The sequence below is a fragment of the Drosophila subpulchrella genome, chromosome 3R, assembly GCF_014743375.2.
Source record: "Drosophila subpulchrella strain 33 F10 #4 breed RU33 chromosome 3R, RU_Dsub_v1.1 Primary Assembly, whole genome shotgun sequence".
Classification (NCBI taxonomy): domain Eukaryota; kingdom Metazoa; phylum Arthropoda; class Insecta; order Diptera; family Drosophilidae; genus Drosophila; species Drosophila subpulchrella.
Genome location: NC_050609.1, coordinates 17,901,176 through 17,922,152, shown reverse-complemented (window position 1 = coordinate 17,922,152; position 20,977 = coordinate 17,901,176). Strand labels below are relative to the sequence as shown.

The 20,977-nt window shown below is 42.7% G+C and overlaps 10 protein-coding genes across 11 annotated transcripts in view; 3 read left to right on the top strand and 7 right to left on the bottom strand.

Annotated features, from left to right (window-relative positions):
- The window catches only part of LOC119549992 (protein similar), a 71,873-nt gene extending 68,756 nt beyond the window's left edge, over window positions 1-3,117 (bottom strand). Inside the window, exon 1 of one of the 2 annotated variants that reach the window (XM_037858415.1) lies at window positions 2,256-3,117. In XM_037858415.1, coding sequence (XP_037714343.1) covers window positions 2,256-2,443 — 188 coding nt within the window. In that variant the 5' untranslated portion in view covers window positions 2,444-3,117. The remainder of the gene's footprint in view (window positions 1-2,255) is intronic. The other variant, XM_037858406.1, reaches the window with a different exon arrangement.
- Window positions 3,118-3,563: 446 nt separating this feature from the next.
- On the bottom strand, window positions 3,564-4,305 carry LOC119554338 (mitochondrial intermembrane space import and assembly protein 40). The gene has a single exon (XM_037865208.1). The coding sequence runs from the start codon at window positions 4,268-4,270 to the stop codon at window positions 3,794-3,796; it is 477 nt and encodes a 158-aa protein (XP_037721136.1). The 5' UTR covers window positions 4,271-4,305; the 3' UTR covers window positions 3,564-3,793.
- Window positions 4,235-4,860, bottom strand: LOC119554359. The gene is made up of 2 exons (XM_037865229.1): window positions 4,671-4,860; window positions 4,235-4,575 (listed from the first exon to the last, which is right to left on the bottom strand). Exons 1-2 carry the CDS (start codon window positions 4,700-4,702, stop codon window positions 4,272-4,274), a joined length of 336 nt encoding a protein of 111 aa, XP_037721157.1. The 5' UTR covers window positions 4,703-4,860; the 3' UTR covers window positions 4,235-4,271.
- A 132-nt stretch (window positions 4,861-4,992) lies between these two features.
- LOC119554348 lies at window positions 4,993-5,853 on the bottom strand. Its single transcript, XM_037865218.1, has 2 exons — window positions 5,657-5,853; window positions 4,993-5,585 (listed from the first exon to the last, which is right to left on the bottom strand). The coding sequence occupies exons 1-2, from the start codon at window positions 5,686-5,688 to the stop codon at window positions 5,279-5,281; spliced, it is 339 nt and encodes a 112-aa protein (XP_037721146.1). The 5' UTR covers window positions 5,689-5,853; the 3' UTR covers window positions 4,993-5,278.
- On the top strand, window positions 5,819-7,188 carry LOC119554328 (DNA repair protein Rad51 homolog). Its single transcript, XM_037865196.1, has 3 exons — window positions 5,819-5,955; window positions 6,015-6,571; window positions 6,636-7,188. Exons 1-3 carry the CDS (start codon window positions 5,884-5,886, stop codon window positions 7,018-7,020), a joined length of 1,014 nt encoding a protein of 337 aa, XP_037721124.1. The 5' UTR covers window positions 5,819-5,883; the 3' UTR covers window positions 7,021-7,188.
- Window positions 7,179-9,612, bottom strand: LOC119554319 (PC4 and SFRS1-interacting protein). The gene is made up of 3 exons (XM_037865184.1): window positions 8,793-9,612; window positions 7,555-8,364; window positions 7,179-7,495 (listed from the first exon to the last, which is right to left on the bottom strand). The coding sequence occupies exons 1-2, from the start codon at window positions 9,501-9,503 to the stop codon at window positions 7,603-7,605; spliced, it is 1,473 nt and encodes a 490-aa protein (XP_037721112.1). The 5' UTR covers window positions 9,504-9,612; the 3' UTR covers window positions 7,179-7,495; window positions 7,555-7,602.
- Window positions 9,613-10,397: 785 nt separating this feature from the next.
- On the top strand, window positions 10,398-14,461 carry LOC119562967 (dual specificity protein phosphatase 18). The gene is made up of 2 exons (XM_037876142.1): window positions 10,398-10,677; window positions 13,675-14,461. Exons 1-2 carry the CDS (start codon window positions 10,598-10,600, stop codon window positions 14,267-14,269), a joined length of 675 nt encoding a protein of 224 aa, XP_037732070.1. The 5' UTR covers window positions 10,398-10,597; the 3' UTR covers window positions 14,270-14,461.
- LOC119562966 (solute carrier family 25 member 51) lies at window positions 14,405-16,990 on the bottom strand. Its single transcript, XM_037876141.1, has 3 exons — window positions 16,250-16,990; window positions 15,233-15,362; window positions 14,405-15,171 (listed from the first exon to the last, which is right to left on the bottom strand). Exons 1-3 carry the CDS (start codon window positions 16,795-16,797, stop codon window positions 14,857-14,859), a joined length of 993 nt encoding a protein of 330 aa, XP_037732069.1. The 5' UTR covers window positions 16,798-16,990; the 3' UTR covers window positions 14,405-14,856.
- A 538-nt stretch (window positions 16,991-17,528) lies between these two features.
- LOC119556545 (60S ribosomal protein L32) lies at window positions 17,529-18,458 on the top strand. Its single transcript, XM_037868832.1, has 3 exons — window positions 17,529-17,551; window positions 17,929-18,028; window positions 18,089-18,458. Exons 2-3 carry the CDS (start codon window positions 17,936-17,938, stop codon window positions 18,398-18,400), a joined length of 405 nt encoding a protein of 134 aa, XP_037724760.1. The 5' UTR covers window positions 17,529-17,551; window positions 17,929-17,935; the 3' UTR covers window positions 18,401-18,458.
- Window positions 18,459-18,678: 220 nt separating this feature from the next.
- Window positions 18,679-20,471, bottom strand: LOC119556537 (serendipity locus protein delta). The gene has a single exon (XM_037868822.1). It carries the CDS (start codon window positions 20,306-20,308, stop codon window positions 19,010-19,012), a length of 1,299 nt encoding a protein of 432 aa, XP_037724750.1. The 5' UTR covers window positions 20,309-20,471; the 3' UTR covers window positions 18,679-19,009.
- Between the last annotated feature and the right edge of the window lie 506 nt (window positions 20,472-20,977).

The window sequence follows — 20,977 nt, the reverse complement described above, 5'->3', positions numbered from 1 at the left end:
GAAGAGCAGCAATCGAAAGAGTAGATCGATAAAGTATCGAAAACCAGGGGACAATCGAAAACAAATTCGATTAACAATATTTGATTGATAAGACTGAATATGTGGATCATTAGAAATGATAAATGATTTAAGATTAGTTCATAATGACTTGGGGTTAAAAGTAAAAAAACCAATTTTTTAACAAGGAAAAACATTTCTGTGCAAATCTTTCTACAAGTCAATATTGCATTAAACTGAATCAAGAGTCAATTGTTTTCACATATCGCATACAAAAATATATTGGAACCAGTTCGAAGCAAATGGGAAAATGCGAATAGTCGGTTAGTGGGTCTATTCAAAGCTAGAGCACATTGTGAAAATGGTTACAGAACCGCTTTTTAGCTTTTCCACATTTTGTTTTTAACTTTAGTTTTATGGTTGTCACGTAGGCCAAATCGAAACTTTGTTTCGATCCAATGTAAATGTCTTGAGTAAAACATAAACTGGTCAGTTTATGGGCTTATAAAATAAATAAATTTAAGTTTCCAGAGGGGCGTGGGCCGAAAAAAGGAAAAAAACTGAATCAAAAACAAAACAAAGCTGATAAAAAGAAGCACGAGGAATACAAAACAGGTTGCTTTTTGGGGCGCAGGGGTAAACATAACTGGTTTTCCTCGCTGTTGTTGATTTTTGCCCAGACTCAAAAATAAACCTCAGTGCGTAAGGAAAATCGAGGAACAATGCACTCGTCTAAAAATAAATCCCAGCTTCTGGGGGCTTGGCCTTAAAGATGAGAATATAATGAACCCCTAGAGGACATATGTTTGTACCATCTCTAGGGAGCAACAAGTGTTTCCTACCTCAAGTGCATTTGTCTTTTATAAACACTCTGGATATCATATTCAACTGCGGAAACCAATCGTGCATATGCAAACTGAACGATTTCGGTTCGGAAAGTCGCGACTTTTGTCTTTGAAAGTTTATATCTGAAGGTCGTGGGTCTCGGCCGTTGGATTCTCCGTCTCTATCGCTCTACCTCCGTCACCGGTTCGTATAATAATTACCCCGAATGCAAAAATTGGTTGATCGCGTGATTAATGATTGGCTTTTCATTTTTTCCCAGTCTCTTCAGAGACTCTTTCGTCAACCAGTGACGCCCAATAAGGGGTGTTAATGAAGTCAAGCGAAATTTAGATTCAATCAAGGAAAATCCATTTCCCTTCCGGAAAAGACTTCAGTGAACTTTTAATTTGACTTTGGAATGAGGAAAAATATTGGGAATGGCGATACAATGGGGAGTGCTTTATACCAATTAGAATTTGCGATCTATGTATGTATTGTCTGTGGTGAATGCAAATGTACTATTTTTGAACAAAAATTAGTATAATTTTGCGGTCCAATTAGAAAAAAACAAACAAACCACAGCCAAATAACTAGTAAATTCAATCAATCGAAATATGGAAGACTATATAAAATCTTGAAGAGCATCAGGCACAAGAGAATTGTGGAACAGATCACTTATATCAAGACAAGCCATATTAGATAACCATCCACTAGAAGGAAAACCAATATGTATATCATGATATGCACAGATATAAGAAAAGAAGTGTTTGATAAATGTAATATACTTTAATGAATCAAAGGAACATGAAAATCAAACTTCTAATAAAATGAATCCGGGTTGGAAAGAAGATAAGAAACCTTCTCTAGGACAGAGTTCCAACGACATAGTATAAAATTAATATCAGATCATAGCAACGTACGAATTCCAGATCAATAGTAGATTCCCTAAGGGCTTCCACTTAAAGATACTTAATGAAAACAACCCCTAGATCAAGTAAAAAGTGATTCGAAATCATAAAAATAAACAATATACCTATAGAAAACAAAGAAGTAACAAGAAAAGCAATGCACAGCATACAAAGATAAATAATTAAATACATTGGGTATCTTAGTTTGGGATACCCAATGAAAACTAACCCTTTTCCGCTAGGGGTTCCATGGATAAAATGATTCCAGGGCATACAAATAAACGAAATACCCCTTGGAAACTGAGAAGAAATGCGAAAAGCAACGGATAGCAACCAAAGCCGCCACGAGCTCTACGATCGCTACGAAGAGGGCGAAAAAGAAAGCAGGCGCTTATGCAATGGGCAAACAACTGATCTAAGCAGATCCGATGGATTCCGATCGAAGGATCGTATAACTGAGTGAGATACTGTGGGTCAGGGTATCCGGATGATCAGATAGTACGTCTATCGATCCCTATGACTCACCTTCGTTTCTCCTTTGGTTTTCCACTGGCCGTGAGATTGGATTTTGGGGCAGCCGAAGATGGGGATCCAGATGACGAAGATGGTGAGGAGGAGGAGTACGAGGAGGAAGTGGGGGAGGAGGAGTTGGTGGCCACCGATTGCTTCTGTTTCTCGGCTGCCGCTTCGATTGTATCAATTAACGAAACCATTTTGTCGCCGGATTTCAAAATGCAGCAGCATTCAAAAACACAACATCAAAAGTATCTGTCAATGTGGAGGTTCCTGTTTTTCCGTTTTCTTGCTATAATTTCTTATCGCGAGTTTTTCCAGCACTTTTTGAGACTCTTCGTTGTTGTGGTTGTGTTTCAGTTTGGTATTATTTATCGCTGTTGCTTTCGTTATTTTCCTATGAAAACTAGCTGTGCGCTTGTGTTGGTTGTTGCGTTTGTATTGTTGGCACTACGCACATGCACACACCGTAACTCTGTTTTCCTTTTGAACTTTTATTATTTAACCACTTTAGCCAATAACACACTTCACCTTGCTTTATTTTGAATATATATTTCCGATTTCTGATCGACAAAATAAAAAACAAAACACAAGGTTATTATATTATTTCACTGCTGATGTTGCTGTTGTTGTTGTTATTGTGGTTGTAGTCTCAACTGGCCAATTGCACTTTGGTATATTCGATAATTCGAGTATTACTATTATTGCACCTTGAAGTTCTGCACCGATTTGATGTTGAATTCGCGTTTTAGCATCTCACAAACGCGATTTATTAGCAATATATGCATTTTACACTGCGCCTACAGCATTTTTCCTTTCCACACGAATCTTAATACGCTTTTATTTTTCCGTTTCCTTTGCTCGCTTCTTCGTAAACAGTGTGGCAGCAGGGTGGTGAAAATAACGCTTCGAAGTACTAGCGCTTCTGGAAAATACCATAAATATACAGCAAATCCCGAAAAACAATATAACCGCCTTTTAGGTACAGTGAATACCTGGAAAATAATTTTAAAAAGTTTAACTTGAACTTACAGTCTGTAAATGTAAGCTGATGCAACATAAACCTATTTAAACTTGATTATATTAAAGGGTACTGCACATAAATCTACAACTTACGTGTGAAATATTTTATTTTATTACAAAAATGTTAAAATGTGCATTTAAACATTGCCATGGACTTATATTCATAGAAAAGTTTTACTTTAAATCTTTTATTAATGATGGTCCTGAAATACAAATACATTTAAGGATTCGCGTAATGCAATGGTTTAAATAAGGGGTAACACTTCTTTAGCTTTATAGCAATAAGTACTGATTTTATTTAAGGGTTTAGTTTTAGCTTTATTTACTGTCAAGGATTTCAACTTATTTTAACTATTTCAACAACTTCTACTTCTTCGGCAGATAAATATGAAATTGCAACAGTCACAATGGATGGTGAATATCATTGGAGCCCGAATGGCCCAGAACTATGACAAGCTTTATTTATTTTGTACGAAGTCACACCTAGCTCTTATCTTTTAAGTATTTTAAGACACACGCTCTCCAAACTAGGCCTTGGGCACCACTGAGTTGCTCTTGGGTGTCACCGCCTCATCGCCGCCTCCAGGATTGCCCACATCCGCCAGCGGATCTGCGTTCTGGCCGCCAATAGACCCAGCATCCGTGTCCAAGGCATCGCCCATGGCATCATCGTCGTCGTCATCGCCGCCTGACTTGTTGTACACGGTGGGATACTTCTGGAAGCAGTCGCGCATCTTGGTGAAGGCCTCGTAGCAGTCGGATCCCTTGGGATCGGCGGTGCTGTTCTGGAAGCAGGAGAAGGCCTCGCGGAAGTCGACGCCACAGGGACCGGTGGCCATTCCACCCAGGCAGGGACAACTCCAGTTGATCTTGCCGTCCTTGGTGATCACACCCTCCGGCTGTTCCGGTGGCGGCAGCTCGATGGTGCTGGCCGTGGCATGGTCCTCCTTGGTGACGAAGATCACCTTGTCCTTGCCGTACTCCTTGCAGTAGGAAAACGACATTCTAGTTAAATGCTATGAATTCCGCGTCGGGTTCCTCGAAATCCAATGGCTTCCGGGATGTGCTGAGCACCTGGAAATGGCAAGGCTCCTCCTGGTAGTAGCCTATCAGGGATATGGCTATGCGTACGCGTTCCAGGAAAGCCTCGGGCACCCGGAAAATTGATCGCTTTTGGCTAGAGCTGAATTTCACGATTTCCAGCGCGGTTTGGCCACCGATTTCGCCGAAAATACTGGCCAAGGAGTTGAGGATGCAGCCGCAGAGGAAAACGGGCGTCAAGGTCACGGAATCTGGATCACGGAGTTTTCTGGGGGGTACCAAAACATGGATTACTTTCACTATCGCCGAAATGATGCACGTGCGCACGTGTGGCAGATGGAATACGGATAATCCGAGACTCACAGCTTCACGTCCAGGTATTGGTAACCACTCATGCTTTGGTTACATGCAGGTCTAACTCCCGGTAATTCTGCACGGGATCTTTTTTCGGTGGAAACTTCGGGAGAAGCGGTCCAAAGTTGCCGGTCAGTGTGTTTTTTTATGTAATTATTCCCTTTTCAACGATTCTTTCTGCTTTTCTAACAGCTGTGCGCAGGCAGAGATGGCAGCTCGGCGGCTTACAATGAGAGGTGGTAAAAATAGCTAAATATATAGCTATTCAAATGAGTTTTATTATTTGTCTTTATTTTTTGATGCTTATTTTCCATGTTATGTATAAATAACATTAAATATTCCATGTTTTTAAATAATATACATTGACCCTTTCCTAAACCTAACACTAATAGAAAGGATTGATATTTGTTAAATATGTAATTACAATTTGTTTAATTAAATTACATTTTTCTAAACTACATGATTTTTGAAATCATTCTAATTACTTATCTATGGCATGGGTAAGCAACTCTAATTCGTTGTGAATGGCAAATTTTTTAAATATTTCGTAACGGTTAGCTATTATATTTCACAATCATAGGTTTATAGGTGTTTAATAAGAGGTCAAATCGCTAATATTAGGTATCGGGCAGCTTTACGTGACTCTTCTCAATGTTCTTCTCAAAGTCTAGCGCTGATTTTGAGGTTTGGAGAACCTGGAAATGGCATGGCGTTTCCTGGTAGTGGCCTATTAGATCCAGAGAGATGCGTGTCATTTCATATAGGTCCTCTGGGACTCGAAAAATAACGCGTTGCTGCTGGGCGCAGAACTTTACGATCTCCAGCGTGGGCTTCTCCTCACAAAAAAAGCTATCCAAGGCATTGAGAACACAGCTACGAAATAGGGCTGGGGTCAAAACCACAGTATCCGGATCTCGCAGTTTGCTGAGGGAATAAAGAAATATATATTTTTAAACCACTAACTTTATCTGAGTTCGGAACATTCCACCACTTACAGTTTTATGTCAAAGTAATAATATTGCGCCATGGTGATCTTTCTTGTCCTCTTTAGGCGGTGTCCGCTGTGGTGATATTCAAATTCCAATGCGTTCGGGGCGAATGGCAAACCGTTTGTTTTGGTGAATTGCGCGGCGACAATTTTTCGACGAAATTCCCTAGTCTCATGCAAAACGTAGAATTTTAAAAGCAAAATTCAAACCCATAATAAATAATCATCTGTCAAATGGACAAGCTAACGAATGCCCAGGCCCAGGAGGAGGAGGAGGAGGGTCCCCTCAGCGTGGCCAAATTAATGGTGAGTACCCAGCGATCTCGGCCAGAATTGTGGGCATACCTTTAATGTATATCCTTCAGGGAGGCAGCATTACGGCCAAGGACATCAAACTGCTGCAACAGGCCAGTTTTCACACCGTGGAAGCGGTGGCCAATGCCACCAAGAAGCAACTGATGGCTATTCCCGGCCTGGGTGGCGGCAAAGTGGAGCAGATCATTACGGAGGCCAACAAACTGGTGCCACTGGGCTTCCTCAGCGCCCGCACGTTTCATCAGATGCGTGCGGATGTGGTGCAGCTGAGCACGGGCTCCAAAGAGCTGGACAAGCTGCTGGGTGGCGGCATTGAGACGGGATCGATCACGGAGATCTTCGGCGAATTCCGCTGTGGCAAGACCCAGATATGTCACACCCTGGCGGTCACCTGCCAATTGCCCATTAGCCAGAAGGGCGGCGAAGGCAAGTGCCTGTACATCGACACGGAGAACACCTTCCGTCCGGAGCGACTGTCTGCCATTGCGCAGAGATTCAAGCTAAACGAGGCCGAGGTGCTGGACAATGTGGCCTGTTCCAGGGCCTACAACTCCGACCAGCAGACCAAGCTCATCCAACTGGCAGCGGGCATGCTCTTTGAGTCCAGGTATGCTGGGTTAAGACATCCCTAGCATCCTATTTACCCATTTGTATATCCGCCCATCTTGCAGATATGCCGTGGTCATTGTGGACAGTGCCATGGCTCTCTACCGATCGGATTACATAGGACGCGGTGAGCTGGCAGCCAGACAAAACCATCTGGGTCTGTTCCTGCGCATGCTCCAACGCCTGGCCGACGAGTTCGGAGTGGCGGTGGTCATCACCAACCAGGTGACTGCCTCGCTGGACAGCGGGCCGGGCATGTTTGCCGGCGATGCCAAGAAGCCCATCGGGGGCCACATCATGGCCCACTCCTCCACCACCCGGCTGTATCTGCGCAAGGGTAAGGGCGAGACGCGCATCTGCAAGATCTACGATTCGCCCTGTCTGCCCGAATCGGAGGCCATGTTCGCCATTCTACCGGATGGCATAGGCGACGTCAAGGAGGGCAACTGATCCTCCATAGCTTAGGGCAGCGAATGAATGCTTCATTTACTTTAGATTACACCCGTTTAAGTTTCTCTATTAATATTAAACTATTCATTGTGTTAAATACTTTTATTTTGTATGTCTGAGCATCGTCAATGGAAACTCAATTAAAAACTCAAACAAGGTCTGAGAGTATGTACCATCTATATTTAATTCATTATCAATCAAAATCATCTACACACTTAGTAAATATTTGGGGATCCGAAGCTAAGAAGCTTTTAAGTCTGGTGGTAATATTAAGCGGGTGCGGCAGGAGAAATCCCATCTCGAGCAATGCACGGATATGCGCCTGGTAGGCAAACAGATGAAGGGTTCAGTTTCATTGAAGGAAATTAAATGAATTTTAATCCTAGAAATTAAGCAATAGCACACTCGGCTTATCGAAACTTCGTCGTCCAGAGCAAGGTCTTCAATTTGCTCGGTTTTTAACGCTTAGTAGTAACTGCAAGCATAAGAGTTTTAAACGGAATTCAAGTGAAATTTGAATTTTTTCCAACCCACCTTATCGTACAGATGGACTAGCAGAGCTGGCCCTTAAACACTCGTCTTCTACTGCGGAACGGCTTCGCCGGAGGCGGGGCCCTCCTTGGCCACAACCAGATTGTTGTAGCTGCGCTCGTTCATTCCTACGCGAAGGTTTTCGTTCATATTTTTCGTGTAGGTCTTGTAGATCTTAACCTTCTCGCAGAAATCGATCCAAAAGTTATCCTCGCCCTCGGGCTCCGGATTAAAAAGACTCTTGAAGCCATCGTATATACCAGTGGACACCTTGCGAATGATCTGCGCCTTCTCCTTGAACTCCACCTCGTCGGAGTGGTCCATCTTCCAGAGCTCTAGGTTGCCCACATAGCGACGCAACCGCCGCATTATGTCCACGCACTCCGGATTACGCAGCAGCATCAGCTTGGTGAGCTCCACCTCCTTGAACTGGTCGAGAATCTCCAGGCACTTGCCCACATTGGCTCGCCGCAATCCCAGGCACTCTCGCAGCTGCTGGGAAAGTTGGATGAAATCTCGCTCCATAAACAGAGCATCCTCGTGCTCAATTAGCTCCTCGATAAACCGCAAGGCCTCCTGCTTGGGTATCTCGCTGCGCGTTGGCTCCACCACTATCCTCTCCGGCATGGTCTCCGGCTCGAGTTGACCGCTCTCCAGCTTCAGCTTGAGCTCCATGGCCTCCTTGCGGGACTTCTCCAGCCAAGCCTCCTCGGCGGCGGCGCTCTCAAAAATGTCCGGCTTGTTGTAGTTCATGTCAATGCCCAAACACTTGGCCGTGGGCATATACACCATAAGCATCTCGTTCCGGATGTTCTGAGTGGGCAAAAATGATACTAGATTAGCAATCTATGGCAATTTGAACTGCATCAGGTGATAAGAAAGATTTTTATGTGAAAATTTATAGGAATAATAATGAAATTTGTTGCTCATATTGAACTGATATTATTACTGGGTTAGGTCAGGAATTTAAAATGATCTAAGGACGTAAGTAGGCCATGTGCATTTTTTCCTGATGTTATATTATTTATTGCAGTGAAAAAAATTATAATATATCTTTGCTTAAAAGGGAACATTTTCGTTTTACCTATTTCATTGCTATTTTTAATGTGCTGAGAAACTTTATTTTACAAGGAATCCCTTGTTCATTAAGTTAGGTCAGGTACAATTGTTGAACCTAGCTAAATAAAAGTACCTAGCTATTTAACGCATCACCGTGACCTATTTAATTGGCTCCTACTTACATTGATTGGCCTTGCCCGCTTCTGGATGGGAGTTACTGCTGCCGTGGGCTTGGATTTCTTAACGGATTTCTTGCCGGACGTGGTGGCCGCGGACGCAGGAGCGGGATTCGCGGAGCCGGAGGCCAGACCTTCGGTGGGCACGCGCCGCTTGGCTGGCGGAGGAGCTGCCTCCGTGGCGGAGGAGGAGGTGGCTTGGCCGCCCCCTTCGCTGTCGCCGTCCACATGGCGTGGTGGTGCCTTGGTCTTCCGGCTGGCACTCTTCTTGGGCTTCTCCACCACCGCCGCCGGTGAAGCAGTTGCAGCAGCTGGTTCCCCTGCCTCCTTGGGTTCCTCCTTCTTGCCCGGTTCGGCTGCAGCAGCAGAAGCATCGGCGGCGGCGTCGGCGGAAGGAGCAACTGTCTCCTCGGTGCCGGGCAAATCGATGGGCGCCGAGTCCTCGCCGCGCAGGGCGCTCTCAATCTGCTCGATGGCCTCGATGAACTTGGCCCGCTTCATGATCTTCTCGGTGGCGAACCGCTCCTTGTTGTCCGGATAGGGGAACAGGTCCTCCAACTTGATGTTGGCTGTCTCGCCCGTTCCGTAGAAGTAAACATTGTACTTCTTGTTGTTGTTGCTCTTGGTGATCTTGGCCGGCCACGGCGGGTAGCCCTTCACCTTGGCGAACACCAGGTCGCCAATGCTAAACGACTTGGCAGCCTTTTCCTTGCCCATCTTGGATTTGGTGTAGCTTGGCTGATTCGTTTGCGATTCCAATTTGTTTTTGCCGGAATTTCTGTAGCGTCTGCTTTTTCGTCTCGCGCTTAGATATGAGTGTGACCGTCCTGGCAGCCAATACCATTAAATACCACTTGGTTTTCATAAAATACCGTTTATATACCACTATTTTCGAATTACAGAAATAGTGTGGCCATATGAATGTATTATATTGATAACGTGTTCTTAAAGCGCGGGAAAAGCTTAACACATTACAGATAACCGTTCTCTATTAGTTTCAAGTAGTTTTTATATAGAGTTTAACACTACACTTTGACGATTTTTAGGTCAAAACCCTACAATTAGTTAGCTTGAGCATGAGGACGAGAAAGCGATGCATCAGTAAGCATAATACAAGTATTTATCTTCTGGATAAGGGTAAAAACAAAAACAAGAGAAAGTTCACACGGACAGTCAGTCACGGCTAGATAAGATATAAAAGATATATACTTGTAGGGTCGGAATCGCTTCCATTTACCTGGTACATACTTTCTAAGGACTACAATATACCCTTTTACTCTTTGAGAACGGGTCTAATTAAACAAAATATTAAATCTTTTAAAAAATTTTAAAATACGTAACTAAAAATGTATAGTAGCAGAATGCCGAAAAATTTAATTATAACGCCCTCTGTCAGGGCTAATAATTGGCAACATATCCAAATTTATGCAGTGCATCCGATTTGCCCACATAATTACAGACCAAAAATCGTTGGCAAAGCTCCCACAGGTGGAATTCCCACCTCGTGGCACCCACACAAAACACCTTTACGCACAAACTCACCACATCAGCTGAAAACAGAAAACATTTTTCGAAAGCATTTCTGTTCGCCGTCGCTCAGTCGTCTCTGGCTTGCCAAAAAGAATAGTACCTATCCATCGTTCCGCCCACTGAGTTCCCACAGAACTTCAGTTTGTTTACCGAATCGAATCGCCGGAGAGAGACCAAGGCGGAAAATAGTTTTTATTTTTTCCCCTGGAATCCGTGGAATTTGTTTATTGCAAGGCGTAAATTCTTGTTTAAGTGGCGCGCGAATTCTTGAGCCCATAAACATGCAGGAGCTACTAGTCAGCGGGATCGGAGGAATTGTCCCATTTGATAATGAGAATGCCGAGAACGAAAATTGCCAAAAGTGAGTCATTTGCACGCATATATCGTAGGTTCAAAACATTTGTTTGCGGTCGCCATTTGAGCCCGTTTTTGTTAATCACTCACACTAAAGTGGCGCCCTACTAAGTTATGCATTCAGTCAAGGTTGCGCTGATGTCACCGCAAACGCACCTTTGTTGCTGCCCGACAATTTAATTGGTCCAATTTAAAATTAATTATTGTAATTACCGGTCCGAACTAGAAATTTTATACAAACTTACTACGTAACTATGTAGCATTATTGTGTGTTTTATAAAAATATCGTGGGTACATTTAGGATTTTTATTTATAACTAATCACATTTTCAAAGAAGTAATTACTACTAAATCATTTTTTAATATAACATAAAATTCATTTTTAAAGGATTTTAATTTGAATTTTATGAATATTTTTCAAATTTGTATGGGGTGCAAACAATTTAAAAGTTGTATAAATGTATATGTAAATTATAAAAAACACAACATTTTTATAAATGTATATTTTAATGCAAAAAACTCATAATTTGCTGCCTTTGAAGCTCAATACTTCATAGTTCTTATGCACCCAATTCGGCCACATGCGTTTTTCAAATCTAATTTGTTTTTGGACCAAATTCCATCCTGAATTCCAATGTATTTACATCTGGGCATATTTCGAGCATGGCCCGCTTTTTTGCTATTGTCCCATTTGTTCAACGCGGAAATCATGTCGGAAATAAATGTGTATACAATGTACACATTGCAATGCAAAATTTATGGGACTTTATTTAAATTATACTTGAGTTTTTCGGCGTAATCTTGGCATTCTTTATCGGAGGCCCTGACTCTGACAATTGAATTCAAGGACACCATAATTGCGAAAATGAAATTAGTCATTTATCATGGGGCAGACGGAGGTCCGTCCGCAGGTCTGTCAAAAATTTTGGCAGTCGAAAATACCCAATTTTCTGGGACCGAGGTAAAAATTTTAATATCTTGACTTTAAAAAATTTTTGCGGGTTGGAATTTTTGGCAATTTACAAGATATACAAAAGAATGCCGAGTTTTACAAGCATAAAATATCATAGTTCTTTTCCATCCCACATTAACCTAGTTTTTTCTCAAAAACAAAACCATGTGATTGAAAATGCAAAACTAGCCCAGCGACAAGGATTTCAAATTCCACCACTCTTTAGCGAATACATAAATAATGGACTTGGAATTCGAAAACATCTCAATTTGTTCTTGCTTTTATTTTTGCATTTGGTGATAATAAAAAAACAAAATCATCCATAAAGGCGGGCGGTGTGAAATATTTTAATTTCACTTATTTTCAAAACACAAAATTTTTCAGCCGATGCCAGTGGCTTTTGGTCTAGTGAAAGTGACCGATGATTAATTTTGGCGCCGTGCCAGCGGAATTTGTGATTATTATTTAATGACGACGCCAAGTCGCCGTAAACATATAATAAAACAAAAAAGACATTTTTTTGACATGCAGAAAAAGGCAACACTCTAATGAATTATGAACATTTTGTTCGGATTTAAAATTCATTTAAATAATATCGATTTTAATTTTATTTAATATTCATTGTCCACGAAATTACCAGTGTTTTGATATAATTTAAAAAGGGTTCTATAAGTATGCAACTTAATTTTTTTTCTTTTAGATACCTTTATAAGTAGTTTCATTATTTTTGACTTTCTGAAAGGGTATCTATATTTTCGGCAAATAAATAAGTGGAGTGTTTAAATTTACATTTACATTCCTCAGTGGCAGGAACTTTTGGCGGCGATGACAGAAGCGGGAAATTGAAGAGGGGGTTTGGTTTGGGCACCTTCCATTTGATCTCTGATGACAAGGGGGGCTGTCCAGGAGATTGGGTTGATGGATAGGGCGCAAAAGAACCAGATGGCAGTTCTCTATTTAAATTATCATGTTGCATATACATAGGAACATTAAGAATGTTTCGATCAAAATAAAGATAATATGTTGACAGATCTATTTTAATACTAGACCAATATGACCAATCCTTTTGTTTACTCAAATATCCAAAGATCTGTTATAAATATTTGTCTTTTTAAATGAAAAGATAACCGACCTTTTTGTTATTAAATTGTTTTTCAGTAAGATTGATTAAAAAACAAGATCATAGGCGTTGTAGATAATATACCATTTAAATGATGACTGATATGTTTGTTTACGCATTCGCCAAATACCATTATAGATCCATTCTATTTTCACATCGCCTCCATTTATTATACACTCCGCGAAACTAATTATAAACAGCCATATTTGAGGTGTACAGATACAAATTTGGGTAGACCTATATGTATCTTGGCAATATGTTTATTGTTTGTGCCTACGCAGCGCAAAAAACCATGACGTCGTCTGATAAATACTTTGCTGCTGGGATGGGATCTGCTGGGATTGGATCGTTTGTTGATTGTTGTTTAAGTTTCCATTCACAAAATTACCCTGCCCGTTTCATGTTGAAGAGCTTTTGCAGTACTACGCAAAAATTCACGAATACCTGCCATTTGTTTATGAGATATTTGTGTTTGGCTTAACACCAAATGCTCTCCTTTGTTCCCACGAGAATTGTTCTTATTTTATCGGTTTTTTCACCCTCTATTAATATACGTACATATACGAAATGCATCTGGTTATCCAGCCAAGAATTCATACGCAGCAATATTTGGCAGTCTAACCGAAACATTTGTATATATATTGTTACCATCTACAAATTTGATGAAATTGCATAATCATTTGATTACGATTCATTATTAAATTATATATAAATTATAGGTTGTACAATTTTTTAAATTTAATATCATATATGCATGGTACTGAGCGAATTCTTCAGAATGATAGGATTTTCGTTATTATGTTTTTTAGCATGTAAAAGGAAATATCCTAACATTCATTTTATAAGGAACTTAATTTTTCAAAAAGCAAAATGATTTTTAAAATTTGAAACACTTAAAATCTAAATGCCCCATATTCTTTTCTCTTTTCACAGCAAGCTAAGTGCCCCAGAGGATCACACCCCATATCCTGGCCTGTCCCGCCTCACCCCCTCCCTGATCCTTTGCGGAGCGGCGGCGGTGGTGCCCGCCTACATGGACAAGCTGGGCGTGAGCTGCGTCATCAACGTGGCCCCCGAACTGCCCGACACCCCACTGCCCAGTCAAAAGAATCCGCTGTATCTGCGGATCCCAGTCCAGGATCGTTCAGAGGCGGACTTGTACAAGCATTTCGATGAGGTGGCCGATCTGATCGAGGAAGTGCGTCTGTCCGGTGGCTGCACGTTGATCCACTGCGTGGCCGGGGTCAGCCGATCGGCCAGCTTATGCCTGGCTTACCTGATGAAGCACGCCGGGATGAGTCTCCGCGAGGCCTACAAGCATGTGCAGTCCATTAGGCCTCAGGTTCGTCCGAACTCCGGATTCTTCCAGCAGCTGCGGCGCTATGAGCAGGAATTCAGGGGCACCAGCTCGGTGGCCATGGTGTACTTCGCCTCGCTGGACAAGGAGATACCCGACATCCTGGAGCCCCAGTACCGGGCCATGGAGGATTTCTACCAGCGATACCGCAGCTCCCTTAAAAAGCGATAGGTCGCTTGGCTCGCGCCACCTACACATAATCTTACTTGTGATACTCGTTCCCTACTGCTAGTCCCTAGATTAGATCTTAATAATATACTATGTGCTTATAGATAACCATGGAAATGCTGAAACTTACATAAGATGTATGCTTTAACTTCGTAATTACAAATACACTTTTATTTTTGTTTAAGAACATTGAAATTACAGCGTAAATTAATCAGTTTTAGTAACTTCAATGAATCACAAAGTCATTGGCGAACAAACAACACACTCGTATTATATTGTACATCCTCTAGAATTATTTACACGTACTCGTATAGTTGCTAACTAAACCGTAACTCGTAGTTTGGGAACCTTTAAATGCTCACGTGGTATTGTACTTGGCATCCGCGGGGCGAATTAAATTGATATACAGATATGAGGAGGAGGAGGAGGAGCATGTGGCCTCCGCTTACGATGTGCATATGTACATTAACACCTAGAATTCAGCATCTCAACACAAGCGACTTAGACGAGACTTAAACCGAGAGAAATAATTGGCTAGCTAAAAGGCAGAAGTAACCGTTTGTGTACAATCAGCTAAGTATACTCTAGTTTTACTCCGAGGTCAGCGGGATCTGCGGCTGCTGGTGCATTAGTTTCTTAAGGTTTTCGTAGGCCGTGTTCATGATGCCCCAGCTGATGAAGGAGCGGCCCGTGTTGAAGGCGCATCCGCGGTAGAAGTTCGCGATGCGGCAGTCGCGCTCAATGTAAATTCGCTTGCACGCCTGCCAGCTGCCCTCCGACCTCTGGCCCATGTCACTCTGCAGCGACACCTTGATCACGTTGAGCGGATAGAAAATTGTGCTTATGCTCGCCCCGATCACCGCGCCCGCCACGAATTCCTGAGCCGTCCGACTGGACACGGATTGCTGTGGGTTGGAAAAGGTTTTGAATAGGGTTTCTATGTGACGGGGGGCATAGAACACTTACTCTATCGGGCAGTCGGATGCTGGCCTCCTCGCGCAGCACAAAGAACAACGCGTTGGACAGGCCGTTGCGCCAAAATACTGGTTCAAGTCCCCTGTAGAGCTCCCGATAGCCATGGTGGGCCACCACATACCTGGGGGATAATAAAGTAGAGAGACGTGTGGATGAGATGGATATTTCCCGGTCGGTTACCATATTTTGTATTATTTATAGATATTAATCAATGTCTAACCTTTTCAATATTTTACATTTTCTCAACGAATTTAAACAAGTGTTTATAAAAGCATCGTATCTCGATTTCAGTATAAAACACCAATTATGCTTTATTGGCTCAATTAATACAAACATTTTTTTCCATGGTAAAATGATCCTCAGAATACTTCTCGTTATCAACAAATTGAGTTACTCAATAGTATATACGAAATTATTAAAATGCTCGTGCAAAAATTTGCCAAATGTATCATACTATCTTATGCATGATAATTGGAACCCCAAACATTTATTTATAAGAAAGTTTCGCAGCTCTGAAAAGCTAAATTACAAACGAAAACTTGGTATAAACCTAATATACTTTCATCATTGGAATCTCTATCTTATCTCGTTTACCACCAAAACCAGACCCACTTATGAAGATATATTTTAACAGGTTTAATAATAATCTTATCTCTTTAATGCCCTCGCAAGGGGGTCTGTTATACATAACAAACTTTCCCTTCTGTTTGTTAGGTGCATTTTAATGTTTTTTTTCTATTGAAGATGTATTTGTTTGTAAAAAAAAACAGGGATATCAAAGGCTTTCTAAAAAAAGCTGTCTGGACATAGACAATTCCCGATCTTAAAGGAGGCCGCCTGACAATCTAGCATAACTCCAGCTTAAATGAACGCGAATTCTTTATGAAATATAAGTCAGCCATGTGTAAACTGTATATAATTTGGTTCCAGCTTAAATCAGCGCGAGTTCTTTACGAAAAATAAGCCAACCAAGGATTTTAGTCACAAAGTTAGTTCTGCCCAGCTCACCTGAATGCGTTCGGTGTGTTGGAGAAGTGCTGGTGGAACTTGGAGTCCGCTAGAAGGGTTTGCACCCGCTCGAAGGGCAGGAGGATGGACTCGGCGCTGCCGGCGACCACTCCGGCGATCACCTTGGCCCCGTAGTCGTTCAGGCGATAGTCCTCCACGAGGTACCGCCTCGTGCCGTCGAACACGCCGAACATGATGGACAGGGAGATGGTCTTCTGGGCGAGCGGCGGGAGCATGCCGCGGTACAGGAAGCCCAGCCCCTCGTGGCGCAGCTGGGCGAAGGCCGAGGTGATGGGCACGCCGTGCAGCATTTGGCGGAATATCATCTTGTAGATGGGATAGGTGGCAGCGATGTTGACGAAGGCGGCTCCGCATCCGCAGGCGAACTCCTCCCACTGGAAGGCCCCGAAGAATCGATCGGAGAAAACGCTTCCGCCCCGGGAGATCTCTAGGTCCGTGCAGTGGGCGGGGGCTCCGCCAGATGGAACCCGTTTCGGGGGCGGTGGGTCGGTGGTTTTCGCGACATTCGGTGCTCCATCGTCTTTCATCTTGCTCTGATCCTAACTTCAATACGGGCGTGTGGAGAAGTGCGCATTTGTCACCGCGTTACCATTGTAACTACTCACACACTGGGTTTGCGCTGGTTTGTTTTGATTTCGCTTCACATCGGTTTAATTATATAATGAATTTCAGAAGTAAATAGATGAAGAAGAACCACGGTTTGACGGCGCCCGCCAGTGTGACCGTATGTGGGCCCTCGAGGCATACCAAAGGACTCTGTTATCCTAAATTTACTTAAACTTAGGGGTCTACAATGTTTTCCTTAAGTTTTTAAATAATTTAATGGGGTTTTGCTTTTACTTCTATTTATCTTTTAAAAGTTGTAAAAAATCAAATCACTCATTACATCACTAGTTACACAGTAATCAGCACTAATTATTTCCAAATTTTAAACGTTTTAAATTTAAAACATTGCTAAATTGTTGAAACATAAAAAATTACCTTTTCAAAGCACTTATCTTATATTTTTACTTTCAAGCTGATTTTAGAAATAAAACAAAAATATATTTATACATTTTTTGAAAGCCTAGAATACAAAAGAACATTTTATTTTATCTGCTTATCAAATTTTCAAATCCATTAAAAAAACTAAGTTAAATCGAAAAAATTAATTTAAAAACGTATTATTAACAGTGCGCCTTACAGCACACAAAACACGCGCCAACAGCACATCGCCCAATTTAACCCCTTTTGCGCCCGCGATGCAGCCACACTTTCTTTTCGCTTCTGGTTTCCGGCAAGGTATGTGCATGATTTTCGATCCACGTGTATTTTAATAACTTTTTAGCCATTATTCTTGATTCCAGCGGTATTAAGTTCGACTCTGTTGGTCCGTGTGCTGTTTGCAAGTTAGCGGTTCGTATTTTGCCCAGTTTCGACCCCATTTCTGTGAGTCTCAGAAGAATGGCCACTGTTTGTGTTGGAAGTGCTTGGGGAAACGGACCGGAACTCTATGGATAGAGCGCGAAACTAACTGTAAAAGCCACCCCAACTTTGTTGATCTATACCTTAGTTGGGAATCTTGTTTGTTATGACCCGTTTAGTTATTAAATCACATATGTGGAATGTATATACTCCAGGCTAGTGTACTAAAATGTGATTTTATTGTGCCCTTTCAGCATCAAGATGACCATCCGCCCAGCATACAGGCCCAAGATCGTGAAGAAGCGCACCAAGCACTTCATCCGCCACCAGTCGGATCGTTATGCTAAGCTGTCGGTGAGTGATACACCATAGATTGTATTTAAAACTCTGTATTTATGAGACATTTCCCCGTAGCACAAATGGCGCAAGCCCAAAGGTATCGACAACAGAGTGCGTCGCCGCTTCAAGGGACAGTATCTGATGCCCAACATCGGTTACGGATCGAACAAGCTCACCCGCCACATGCTGCCCACCGGATTCAAGAAGTTCCTGGTGCACAACGTGCGTGAGCTGGAGGTCCTGCTCATGCAGAACCGCGTCTACTGCGGCGAGATCGCCCACGGCGTGAGCTCCAAGAAGCGCAAGGAGATCGTAGAGCGCGCCAAGCAGCTGTCGATCCGCCTCACCAACCCCAACGGTCGCCTGCGTTCTCAAGAGAACGAGTAAGCTTAAGGTTCTTGAGAGTTCTTATAACGTGGTCGGAATACAAGTTTGAAAACGTTAATATACCGGACTTTTTTGTAAAAAGGATGTGTGTGATCCGTTTGGCAATGTTTCTAAGATTGGTGTATATATCTTGGGTTGACCTATGGTGCATAGTTTACACTGGGCTGTATATAGGGACAGGAATATTCTCGTGACCTTTAGACCGATTAAAATATATGAAAAGATCTTTATTAAATGGTATTCTTTGCACATTGATAGTGATACACTTTTGTAAAGCATTCTTCAAAACCGTCCTTTGTTTTTGAAATATTTATTGGCAAATAATTGATGACAGCTTAATTCAAAAGTATATACAATATTGGAAAAATAATTAATTGCATTGTGGATTTAAAGAATTCATATAAAATCAAAGTTAGTGTCAGTTACTGGATTTTTATAATTTTTTTAATAAGAAAGATTAAAGCTTATTAAAAAGACTGCAGCTTAAATCAATATAATTTTAATTCGAATACCAGTAAATTATATATTGTAGACCTTCTACAACAATCAAGTACACAGAAAAGGAGATATACTAGGGAGATATAATTACTTAGTGTAGGCAATGGTAGTTTATTTCAAGACTACGTCGTGATCGAATTGCAAGTGGTGCTCCAGCTCCTTCTTGTTCTCAAAGTTAGTGTTACATATCAGGCAGAAGCCGCTGTTCTCATCGTTATCGGACATGATGACGGTGACGGCCGCCTCCGATTCGTCGACGTCCACGTGCAGCTCCTCGACTACTTGCTGCTCGTCGACGGGCGCTTCCTCGCGTACGCCGTACACCACGTCGCCCTCGTGCGTCTTCATGTGCATCTTGAGGGTGTAGCGCTCGGTAAAGGACTTGGGGCACACGGAGCAGTAGTGCCTTGGCCGGTTCTCCTTGTGTATCAGCGTGTGATGGTTGAAGGTCTTGCGCGACTTGAACGACACATTGCAAATGCTGCAGATAATGGGATTCTCCTCGGCCTCGTGCCGCAGCCGGTGGTTGTAGAGCAGGTTGTCCTGCGAGAACCGCAGGCCGCACTTCTCGCACTGGTACTTCTTCTTGTCCCAGTGCATGCGCATGTGACGCAGCGTGTTCACCGGCCGCGAGAAGCTCTTGGGACAGTAGCGGCACTGCTTCTCCGTCTTGCCCTCGTGCAGGTTCATGTGCAGCTCCAGGTACTCCTCGTCCCGGCGGATCACCCCGCAGATGGGACAGATGTGGTTCGGCTGCTTCGAGTGCTCCTCGCTGGTGTGCTTCTGCAGCTGATACCATGAGTTGTACACCTTGCCGCAGGTGGCGCACTCCTGCTTGACGCGCTTCTTCATCGGCCTGTCCTCGCCATCGGAGGACTTGCCGTACTGGCCGCCCTCCGAGTCACCCACCTCCACCTCCTCGCAGATGAACTCCTCATCGTCGTCGTCCTCGTTGTTCTCGTCGTCCTCATCGTCTTCGAACTCCCTCTTTATGTCCGTGTCGGAGTCCTGGTCCTGCTCCTTGACCAGCTCAACAAAGAGGGCGTCTGCCTCGGCATCGGCGTCTGTGTCGGCATCGCTGGCGGGGATCTCCACCTCCTCCACCAGTATATCTTCTGCGGACTCGCCGACCACCTCGAAAACGGACTTTAGAGCGCCCTTCAGCTGATTGGTAAGCCTTTTCTGGGTGGTCATCAGGTTGACCATGATGGTGTCGTACTCGGAGAGCTCTTGAAAGCAGCGCGGGCACAGCCGGGCGCTGGGCTTGAGGTCCAGCGGCGTCTGGATGCAGTTGGCCAGGTGGGTGAGCACCAGCGAGACGGTTTTCTGCGAGGAGGGCACCTTGGCCGACAGCTTCTCGTAGACGCCATCGCTCAGCTCGACGGCGCCGCAAAAGAAGCAAGAGTCCATTGCGGCGGGCGGATTCTGGTTTGCAGTGCTATGCGGTGCCCGGTTAAAACGGCGGCCTATTGTTTACAACCTCAGAGAGGGGAAATTGTGTATAAATTTAATAGAGTTGGCAAAATGAACGAATATCGGACGCTATACCAAAACGCGTGAAATGCAACCATGTGCTAGAAATCGAGTTGGCAACTCTCTGCGGTATGGAAAAAGAGTTGGCAGCCCTGTTTTCTACTCGACCAGGGATGGCAACGCCCTGGAGTGGAACGGAAGGAAAAAACAGGAAACATAAATGTGTTACAACAATACAATATACATAACTATTTTTTAGTAATTACAATTTAAATTGATGTGAACTATAAATTATTTATATTTTTAAAATTCGAATTCTAAAAAGAAAAACATACATTGATTAATTTTATAATCGGTATGAAAATAAAAATTTGTATCAGAATAGTGGATGAAGTTTATACAATAAACAATAAACTTTAATTGTAATATTTTTATCATTTATGTACCTAGCATTTTTAGATGTTGTTTTTTTTGGTACAGCTACTATTATTTTTTCAACAAGATATTTATATGACCAACTTGCTTCCTCCTTAAGAACTTGGTACCCAATAAAATAGATATTTTGTTTGTTTTTGTTTTTTAAATGTTTATTGTGTCTAAAAATTA